This window comes from Erythrolamprus reginae, unplaced genomic scaffold (genome assembly GCF_031021105.1).
Source record: "Erythrolamprus reginae isolate rEryReg1 unplaced genomic scaffold, rEryReg1.hap1 H_15, whole genome shotgun sequence".
NCBI classification, from domain to species: domain Eukaryota; kingdom Metazoa; phylum Chordata; class Lepidosauria; order Squamata; family Dipsadidae; genus Erythrolamprus; species Erythrolamprus reginae.
The window spans coordinates 290,860-302,500 of record NW_027248468.1 but is presented as its reverse complement, the minus strand read 5'-3'; the positions used below and the strand labels follow the sequence as shown (position 1 = coordinate 302,500).

General features: G+C 37.6%; 1 protein-coding gene across 1 annotated transcript in view; it reads right to left on the bottom strand.

Moving 5' to 3' along the window:
- The window catches only part of LOC139155356 (sodium channel protein type 5 subunit alpha-like), a 377,085-nt gene that overhangs the window by 209,839 nt on the left and 155,605 nt on the right, over positions 1–11,641 (bottom strand). Inside the window, exon 12 of the mRNA XM_070730487.1 lies at positions 4,729–5,085. Within this exon, the coding sequence (XP_070586588.1) occupies positions 4,729–5,085 (357 nt within the window). The remainder of the gene's footprint in view (positions 1–4,728; positions 5,086–11,641) is intronic.

The following is an 11,641-nucleotide window of genomic DNA, read 5'->3' as shown; positions in this document are numbered from 1 at the left end:
GATGCCCCCCTGGAGGCCAGAAATGGCCTGTTTCCCAAATTCTGGTGGGCACAGTAGGCTTGTGTTTCACCCACCCCAGGCTCCAAAGGCTTCCTGGAGCTGGAAGAGGGTAAAAACACCCTCCCCCCCCCTGGAGGCTCTCTGGAAGCCAAAAACGCCCTCCCAGAGCCTTTGTGTGAGCCAAAAATCAGCTGGCTGACACACACATGCACATTGGAGCTGAGCTACGCAACGACTCCAGTGCCAGTAGATATGGCTCTACATGCCACCTGTGGCACCTGTGCCATAGGCTCGCCATCACTGCTTTAGGGACTGGTGAGAGTTACAACGGTTCTGAAAAAAACTGACCTAGAACTGATTTTTTTACACTTAACAGCCATTGCAGAATCCCATGGCCATGTGACCAAAATTCAACACTGTTATTTATGTCAGTTGCAATGTCCCAGGGTCTTGATGTCAGAGCTTTTGAGGTTTTGAGCACCATTGTGGTCGTAAGTTTAAAATTACCTGTGGTTCTGTATCGGCATAAGTTTAAGTCCAGTGCTTCTCTTCCCCTCCCCCAAATTTCTCTTGACCTAATAGGCATTTTGTTTGTATTCCTCAGATTTTAGGCTAGATGATATTTGTTGAAATGCCATACTTTTTGGAGTAGATGCATACTTTTCCTCCCTAAAAGAGGCTGATAATTTGGGTGTGTCTTATACTCTGAATGCAGCTTTTTTTTCTAGGCCTAACTAGCTGCTAACAATCTTCCCAGCTCTTACCCACTTGCAAGCGCTTTCATCGTTACTCTCTGCGAAGAATGTTTTCCAAGCACTAAGTCTTTGTAGGGTTTTTTTTTTCCATTGGTCTAACTTGCTCCAAATGTTTCTTTCCAGCCCTAACCAGGTGCTAACAATGTTCCCAGCTCTAACCCACTTGCAAGCTCTTTCATTGTTACTCTCTGTGAAGAAAGTTTTCCAAGCCCTAAGTCTTTGCAGGCTTCCCCCCCCTCCATTGCTCTACTTGCTCCGAATGTTTTTTTCCAGATGCTAATGATGTTCCCAGGTCTTACTGGCTTCCAAACTCTTTCATTGTTATTCTCTCCAAATAAAGTTTTTTTAAAGCCCTAACCAGGAGATATAATAAGCTGACCTGACTAAGAACGCTAGCCAGATGAGTACCTGCTAAGCAGATTCTTTTCCCTATTTTCTTCCCCCAAAACAAAAGTGTGTCTTATACAGTGTTTCCTCGATTTTCGTGGGAGATGCGTTCCGAGACCACCCGCGAAAGTCGAATTTCCGCGAAGTAGAGATGCGGAAGTAAATACACTATTTTTGTCTATGAACAGTATCGCAAACCTTCCCTTAACACTTTAAACCCCTAAATTACAATTTCCCATTCCCTTAGCAACCATTTAGATTATTGCTCACTGTGTTTATTTATTAAAGTTTATTTTAAAAAATATTTATTAAAGGCAGACGAAAGTTTGGTGATGACATATGACGTCATTGGGCGGGAAAAACCGTGGTATAGGGAAAAAAACCCCACAAAGTATTTTTTAATTAATATTTTTGAAAAACCGTGGTATAGACTTTCCGCGAAGTTCGAATCCTCAAAAATCGAGGAAACACTGTACTCCAAAAAATACAGTAATTGTTGAACTGGCAAATTATAACATGTAGAATAATGTTTGTAGCTCAGGGTTGAAATGAGCAGTCCTTGATGCTCTCTGAGCTTAGTTGTTTTCTTGCAGAGGTTTCATTAGCCAAACAGACTACTTGTGGCGTTTCCTAACACCGTCAGTATTGTTTTATTGCAGATGATGAAACATCTGCAATAAAACAACCAAGCTCAGAGAGCGCCAAGGACCCCTGAATCTCTAACATACCAGAGATGACTCCAATCGCGCAGGCAAAGTTGATGACAACTATCCACAATCTAGTACTCTCCAGACATGATAAGCAAAACTGCTAGGTCATTCAGATATACAAATATACTGTGATCAGTTGTGGAACAGTGTATTCTAATCAGCAATGTGACAGGCCTACTGGCAGGTTAATAACCTCAAAACACACTGAGGTAAAAGAGCTGTCCCAGATACTTAACACGTTGAGCTATGTTTCAAAAGCAGAAATCTGAGTCATAATTCCTGCAAAGAAACTGAGAGTGTAACACACATCTGTATCATCAATTATAAGAGAAGACAATAGATACATCTGTAGTATCTGAATCCAGGACGAGAGGGCTGTCAGAATTATTCCCCAAGAACATATGTTGCATACAGACAATGTTTTCCCTCACTTCATCTGTTGACATAATATCCATCTTTACTTTTCCTACTAAAAGTAAGTCTCCTGGAACAGGAGAAGGATTGAGTAAGAAAATCTGGTTTCCCTCAGGATTGGCAATCAATCAACGTTATATTTATTCTATTTTGTCTCATTTGTAATTATTCTGGAAACATTTTATGTTTGCAATACCTACAAATCTTTATAATTCTACCGAAGAAACAGTTATGCAATGCGTTGGACACCTGATATACAAAAAAACTATGTCCCATCTTTTAGCCGTGGAGTTCTTAGAATAATTCTTGTACTGTACAGATAATCCTTGACTTACAACCATTTTTTAGTGACTGTTTGAAGAACTGGGAAAAAAAGTATTTTTGAAATGACTGTTTTCAACACAATTGTTGCAGCTTTCCCATGGCCGCATGTTCAAAACTTAGAAGAGTGCCAACTGACTCATATTTATAGAAGTTGCAGTGTCCCGGGGTCAAGTGTTTGTTTGTTTGTTTGTTTATTTGTTTATTTGTTTATTTGTTGATTTGTTGATTTGCTGATTTGCTGATTTGCTGATTTGCTGATTTGCTGATTTGCTGATTTGCTGATTTGCTGATTTGCTGATTTGCTGATTTGCTGATTTGCTGATTTGCTGATTTGCTGATTTGCTGATTTGCTGATTTGCTGATTTGCTGATTTGCTGATTTGCTGATTTGCTGATTTGCTTATTTGTTTATTTGGTTTATTTGTTTATTTGTTTATTTGTTTATTTGTTGATTGCTTGATTGGTTGGTTGATTGGTTAATTGATTTGATTCGATTTGTATGCCGCCCCTCTCCGGAGACTCGAGGCAGCATACAAAGTGTTCACCTTTCGTGACCTTCTCAGAAGCAAAATGAATGGGTAAGCCAGGTTCACTTCATAACCACATGACCAACTTAACAACTTTAGTGATTCACTTAATCATAGTGGGAAGAAAGGCCATAGAATGGGATGGTAGCGAATGAGGTGCAACTCACAAATACTAGGCAACAGAAATAACAGTACAATAACAATAGAGTTGGAAAGGACCTTGGAGGTCTTCTAGTCCAGGGGAAGGCAAAGTTGGCTCTTCTATGACTTGTGGACTTCAACTCCCAGAATTCCTGAGCCAATCATGCTAACTCAGGAATTCTGGGAGTTGAAGTCCATATGTCATAGAAGAGCCGACTTTACCTACCTCTGTTCTCGTCCAACCCCCTGCCTAGTCAGGAAACCCTACACTACTTCAGACAGGTGGTTATCCAACATTTTCTTTAAAACTTCCAGTATTGGGGCATTCATAACTTTGGAGGGAAGCTGTTCCACTGATTAATTGTTCTGTCAGGAGATTTCTCCTTAGCTCTAAGTTGCTTCCCTCCTTGTTTAGTTTCCACCCATTGCTTCTTGTTCTCAGATGCTTTGGAGAATAGCTTGACTCCTTCTTTGTGGCAACCCCTGTGATACTAGAAGACTGTTGTCATGTCTCCACTAGTCCTTCTTTTCATTAAACTAGCCATGCCCAGTTCTTGCAACCATTATAAAGAAGCTGGGGCATGGCTAGTTTAATTAGTTTAATTAGCTAGTTTAATTAGAGGCTATGTTTTAGCCTCTAATCCCCTAATCATCTTTGTCGCTCTTCTCTGCACTCTTTCTAGAGTCTCGACATCCTTTTGCATCATGGCGACCAAAACTCAATGTAGTATTCCAAGCGTGGCCTTACCAAGGCCTTATAAAGTGGTATTCTTCAACACTCCGTGGTTTGCATTGGTTGCCGATCAGTTTCCAGTCACAATTCAAAGTGTTGGTCATGACCTTTAAAGCCCTACATGGCATTGGACAAGATTACCTCCGGAACTGCCTGCTACCGCACGAATCCCAGAGACTGATAAGGTCCCACAGAGTTGGCCTTCTCCAGGTCCCGTCGACTAAACAATGTCGTTTGGCGGGCCCCAGGGGAAGAGCCTTCTCTGTGGTGGCCCCGGCCCTCTGGAACCAACTCCCCCCGGAGATCAGAACTGCCCCCACCCTCCCTGTCTTTTGTAAACTACGCAAGACTCATTTATACCGCCAGGCATGGGGGAGTTGAGATAGCCCTTCCCCCTAGGCCATTACAAGTTATGCATGGTATGTTTGTGTGTATGTTTGGTTTTATAATAGGGGTTTTTAGTTGTTTTTATTATTGGATTGTACATGTTGTGTTTATTATTGTTGTTAGCCGCCCTGAGTCTACAGAGAGGGGCAGCATACAAATCCAATAAATTATTATTATTAATTATTATTATTAACACTTCATGTAATCTTGATTCTGTCCCTCTGTTAAAATTGGGGTCTATTGTGGTCATAGGTCAAGGATTATCTGTAATCACCCCAGGACAGTAGAAACTGCAGCAAAGATACAGAAGGAACCCAACCCCCGCCCCCCAAAATGCCTTACAGTACTTACCACCAGGTTCCCAATTACCATGACCAGCAAAAACACCAGGAGACACAGTGGCTGACCAACGACTTTCATGCAGTCCCACATAGTTTCAATCCATTCTCCGCAAAGGATGCGGAAGATGATGAGGAAAGAATGGAAAAAGTCCTTCATGTGCCAGCGTGGTAGCATTCCGTTGCTGCTGATTCGGCTGACGTTCTTGTAGTACAAGTCTCCAAAGAGCTGCATCCCGACCACGGCGAAAATGAAGACAATGATGGCCAAGACCAGGGTAAGATTTCCCAAGGCTCCCACTGAGTTTCCAATTATTTTAATAAGCGTATTTAATGTTGGCCAAGACTTTGCAAGCTTGAAGACCCTCAGCTGTAAGGGGTAAAAAAAAAAATATCACAGAAATGTAACTCAGAGAAGTACAAGGAGCACTGAATGGTATTAATCTGGGTGGGTAAATGGATGGATGGAATATACAAGTAGCCCTCAATTTACAATTGGTTGTTTAGTGACCGTTCGAAATTACAAACCACTGAAAAAAAGCAACATGACCATTTTTCACACAACTATTGCAGCATTCCCATGGGCAGGTATGCCCATGTTTCACCATCACTCCGCAGTCTGCATTGGCTGCCGATCAGTTTCCGGTCACAATTCAAAGTGTTGGTTATGACCTTTAAAGCCCTTCATGGCACTGGACCAGAATATCTCCGAGACCGCCTTCTGCCACACGAATCCCAGCGACCGATTCGGTCCCACAGAGTGGGCCTCCTCCGGGTCCCGTCAACTAAACAATGCCGGTTGGCGGGCCCCAGGGGGAGAGCCTTCTCTGTGGCGGCACCGGCCCTCTGGAACCAACTCCCCCCGGAGATCAGAACTGCCCCTACTCTTCCTGCCTTCCGTAAACTCCTCAAAACCCACCTTTGCCGTCAGGCATGGGGAAACTAAATATCTCCCCCTGGGCACGTTGAAGTTATATATGGTATGCCTGTATGTGTGTATGTTAGTATTGGGGATTCTCTTAAACTTATAATATTTTAATTAATTGGATTGTATTGGATTGTTTTTTCACTTGTTGTGAGCCGCCCCGAGTCTTCGGAGAGGGGGGGCATACAAATCCAAATAATAAATAAATAATAAATAAATTCCCCATGGTCACTTGATCAAAAGTCAAACTCTTGGCAGTTGGCTCATATGTATGATTCTTGCAATGGGCCAGATTATCTCAGGGACCGCCTTCTGCCGCACGAATCCCAGCGACCAGTTAGGTCCCACAGAGTGGGTCTTCTCCGGGTCCCGTCAACTAAACAATGCCGCTTGGCGGGACCCAGGGGAAGAGCCTTCTCTGTGGCGGCCCCGGCCCTCTGGAACCAACTCCCCCCAGAGATTAGAATTGCCCCCACCCTCCTTGCCTTTCGTAAGCTACTTAAAACCCATCTCTGCCGCCAGGCATGGGGGAATTGAGATACTCTTTCCCCCTAGGCCTTTACACTTTTATGCATGGTATGTCTGTATGTTTGTTTGGTTTTTTTATAATAATGGGTTTTTAATTGTTTTTAGTATTGGATTATTATTATATGCAATTTTATTATTGCTGTTAGCCACCCCGAGTCTCTGGAGAGGGGTGGCATACAAATCCAATAAATAAATAAATTAATTAATTAATAAAATGTCCCAGAGTCATTTGATCTCCTTTTGCAAACTTCTGACAAGGAAAGTCAATGGGGAAACCAGGTTCACTTAACAAGTGATTCACATAGCAGCTATGACAAGGAAGGTCGTAAACTGGGGCAGAATTCACTTAAGAACTGTTTCACTCAGCAACAAGAATTTTGGGCTCAATGACGGTCCTAAATTGAGGACTCCCTCTAACTGAAGAAGGTGAAGAGCCAGTGTGGATTAAAAAACAAGGATAAGAGTTCTGTTGCTCTGAGCCGAGGTGGCGCAGTGGGTAGAGTGTGGTACTGCAGGCCACTAAAGCTGACTGCTAGATCTGCAAGTCAGCGGTTCAAATCTCATCACCGGCTCAAGGTTGACTCAGCCTTCCATCCTTCCGAGGTGGGTAAAATGAGGACCCGGATTGTGGGGGCAATATGATGGCTCTGTTAAAAAGTGCTATTGCTCACATGTTGTAAGCTGCCCTGAGTCTAAGGAGAAGGGCAGCATTAAAATTTATTTATTTATTTATTTATTTATTATTTAGATTTGTATGCCGCCCCTCTCCGCGAACTCGGGGCGGCTCACAACAAAAAATATAAACAATCGTACAAATCCAAATAAATTCAATAAATTTAAGTATTTAAAATAGTTTTAAAAAGAACCCCACTATATTAACAAGCACACACACAAACATACCATACATAAATTGTATGTGGCCGGGGGAGGTGTTTCAGTTCCCTCATGCCTGATGAGAAAGGTGGGTTTTAAGAGCTTTACGGAAGGCAGGGAGAGTAGGGGCAGTTCTAATCTCCGGGGGGAGTTGGTTCCAGAGGGCCGGGGCCGCCACAGAGAAGGCTCTTCCCCTGGGGCCTGCCAACTGACATTGTTTAGTTGACGGGACCCGGAGAAGGCCCACTCTGTGGGACCTAATCGGTCCCACAGAATAAAGAAATAAATAAATACCCATCACTTTCTGTGCATGTATAAGTCTTAATATGTGGAAAAGAAATGAACAGAAGCCCAAATTTGCATGTGGCAGGCATAACTCTCACTCCTGTCTAAATTACTGGTGTTTTGAATGAACCCTCTTATCTTCATTGAGTCCTATCCTGTCTCCCAAAGCTTTAGTAAAAGACGAGCAATTGGGGGAGTGGGGAGATTTGCAGGGAGTTTGAAGGTCTATAGGAGATAGGACAATGAAGTTACAACCTGAACTGGGAAGAGTGGACAGGTATTTGGCTCATTTGGACCAAGGTTCAAAATAGATATGCTAATCTTAGATGGTAACATCTAAACGATCTTGTTTCCTCTCAGAAAGGTTAAGTGGAGTTGGACCTGACTATCGCTTGAAAGAGAGCCTGCAAAAAGATCTTTGGATTTTATTTATTTTATTTATTTTATTTATTTTATTTATTTTATTTATTTTATTTATTTTATTTATTTTATTTATTTTATTTATTTTATTTATTTTATTTATTTTATTTATTTTATTTATTTTATTTATTTTATTTATTTTATTTATTTTATTTATTTTATTTATTTTATTTATTTTATTTATTTTATTTTATTTATTTATTTTATTTATTTTATTTATTTTATTTATTTTATTTATTTTATTTATTTTATTTATTTTATTTATTTTATTTATTTTATTTTATTTTATTTTATTTTATTTTATTTTGTTTATTTTGTTTATTTTGTTTATTTTGTTTATTTTGTTTATTTTGTTTATTTTGTTTATTTTTTTTATTTTGTTTATTTTATTTATTTTATTTATTTTATTTATTTTATTTATTTTATTTATTTTATTTATTTTATTTATTTTATTTATTTTATTTTATTTTATTTTATTTATTTTATTTATTTTATTTTATTTTATTTATTTTATTTATTTTATTTATTTTATTTATTTTATTTTATTTATTTTATTTATTTTATTTATTTTATTTTATTTATTTATTTTATTTATTTTATTTATTTTATTTATTTTATTTATTTTATTTATTTATTTTATTTATTTTATTTATTTTATTTATTTTATTTATTTATTTTGTTTATTTTATTTATTTTATTTATTTTATTTATTTTATTTATTTTATTTATTTTATTTATTTTATTTATTTTATTTATTTTATTTATTTTATTTATTTTATTTATTTTATTTATTTTATTTATTTTATTTATTTTAAATAAAGATAAACTGAAAGATAAACAAAATGCCAGGCAAAATTTACTTGCCACCAGTGTTCCCTCTAATTTTTTTTGGAGGGTGGGCAGAAAAGTATAGTGTCTGAGCGGCAGTCCCTTCAGGACTGGGCGGCACAGAAATAATAAATAAATAAACAAACAAACAAACAAACAAACAAATAAAAACCCCACCCTGTTTTGCCTCAAAGAATTTCAAAATAAAATACTGTACTGTGTGTCTATAACAGTGAGCTCATAATAGGGCAACTCTATCAATATCAAAATGCCACTTAAATAGTTGAGCTAGTTTCAAACTAGATTTTGATTTTCTTTCTCTCTTCCTTACTCCCATTCTTTTTCTTTCTCTTTTCCTTCCTCTCTTTTTTCTATCTGTTTCTCTCTCTTCCTCTCTGTCTCCTTCCCTCTCACTCTTTCCCTCTCGGCTTCTGGGCAGGTTTGGAAAACTCTGAGTTGATGATGATTTTTAAGTGAGCGATTGCTCACTGCTCAGCTTAGAGGGAACTATGCTTGCCACTTCTATTTCCTACCTATTTGAGGGCTTGCTGTGTTTTTAAAGAGCAAACATTCTGATTTCACTTACTCCCCTACAAATAAGGATTGCCATCTTGAAAATCTAAGGGAGTTGTAAAGATGGGGCTGGGGGTATCATGAAAGCTATGGACTACAGCTTGCTACTCATACTACTCACAAGTGCCAATGTGGGCATGGATTAAAACCTTTGCTTGGATAGACTAGTCCTAATCCTTTAGGATTGTAACATATTCTACGTGGGGCTATCTTTATGCTGTAGTTGATGTAACTACACTGAACTGTGCCTGGAGCAAACATGAATGAAGCCAGGTTCAAAGGTTGCATTTCTGGCATACAGGTTAGTCTTCGGGTTATAACAATTTGTTCTGCTCAAAGTTATGAAAGTCCTGAACAAGTGTTACTTACAACAGGTTCTTGTAGTTCAGGTGGCCCCTGTATCCCCACAATTATATGACTGCAGCCCCTGCTCTTACTGCCTAGCTCATGCTGGCAACATCTCATTCAACTGCAGCCATGTGACTGCAAGTTCCAACATTTTCTACTGGCTTCCCAAGAGCAAAGTCAATGGGGAAACCAGCAGGAAATTGCAGTCAAATCGGACCCTAGTTTAAAGAGTTGTAGGGCCTCACTTAACTACTAAAATTGCTGTTACTAAGTGACACAGCCATAGGACATCATGCTTTGCAACCATGTTTCTTAGTTGTGGGGCCGCAGGGGAGGGCCTTCTCTGTTGTTGCCCCAGCTCTATGGAATCATTTCCCCCCTGATGTCCATATTGCTCCCACCCTACTGGCCTTCCATAAGGCCACGAAGACCTGGCTTTGCTGGCAGGCCTGGGGGCCATGAATTGACATCTATCATGGTCAAATTGTAGAATGGTATGCATGTATGCTGACTGGATAGTTTAACTATGGGTTTTAATTAGGGTTTTATACACTGCTCAAAAAAATAAAGGGAACACTCAAATAACACATCCTAGATCTGAATGAATGAAATATTCTCATTGAATTCTTTGTTCTGTACAAACTTGAATGTGCACAACACCATGTGAAATTGACTGTCCATCAGTGTTGCTTCCTAAGTGGACAGTTTGATTTCACAGAAGTTTGATTTACTTGGAGTCATATTGTGTTGTTTAAGTGTTCCCTTTATTTTTTTTGAGCAGTATAGTTTTAGACTGTATATTTGTCTTCTTTTTATTATATTTGTAATTTTATATTGTTGTAAGCTGCCCTGAGTCCTTCAGGATTGGGCAGTATAGAAGTCAAATTAATTAATTTAATTAAATAAATAATAAAAATAAACAAATAACAATAAATAAATAAATAAAAAAATAAATAAATAAATAAATAAAATAAAATAAATAAATAAAATAAATAAAATAAATAAAATAAATAAAATAAATAAAATAAATAAAATAAATAAAATAAATAAAATAAATAAAATAAATAAAATAAATAAAATAAATAAAATAAATAAAATAAATAAAATAAATAAGTAAAATAAATAAAATAAAAAATAAAATAAATAAATAAATAAAATAAAATAAATAAAATAAAAAATAAATAAAATAAATAAAATAAATAAAATAAATAAAATAAATAAAATAAATAAAATAAATAAAATAAATAAAATAAATAAAATAAATAAAATAAATAAAATAAATAAAATAAATAAAATAAATAAAATAAATAAAATAAATAAAATAAAGTAAATAAATTAAATAAAGTAAATAAAGTAAATAAAGTAAATAAAGTAAAAGTAAATAAAGTAAATAAAGTAAATAAAGTAAATAAATAAATACTGCTGTCAGTACACTGCTTTGAGCTGACTAACATGAAAACGGATATAAAACTAAAGCTAAAGGTTCCCTGTCCAGCTATGTCCAACTCTAGGGATCATTGTTCATCTCCATTTCTTAGCCGAAGAAGCTGGTGATGTCCAAAAATTCTCCCATGGTCAAATGACCAACATGGGTATATGCCAAGGAACCCGGAACACCATTAGCTTCCCACCAAAGTGGTTCTTATTTATCTACTCACATTTACGTGTTTTAAAACTGCTGGGAGGAGCCGGGGCAGGTAGCAGGAGTTCTCTCCATCAAGGCAACACTCGGGTCTTGAACCCAGGCTGTCAGCTTTCCTGCTGACAAGCTCGGCGTCTTTAACCGCTGAGCCATTGCACCCCCTGACATAAAGCTGTTTTAAATAATTCAGTGTTTGCAATGCAGATCGTTTTGAAAAGAGCACAACGATGTTCACTCGTAATTATCATATGTCACACTGCCTACATCAACATGGTACCCTTGAGATGAACTGTAGTTTTCAAGGCCCTTTGAGAGACCACAGTAAGTTGAGTCAGTAGTTGCTGCTATGGTATAATTAGATCAGTATGGTTGTGTGGCTCACTGTAGGAAATTGGATGAAATGGTAAACATGGGTATAAGGATTAAAAGGAGGTAAAGTGCAGATAGTCCTCAACTTACAACCATTCATTTAGTCAGTGAAGGGCTACAATTTTTTTTACTACC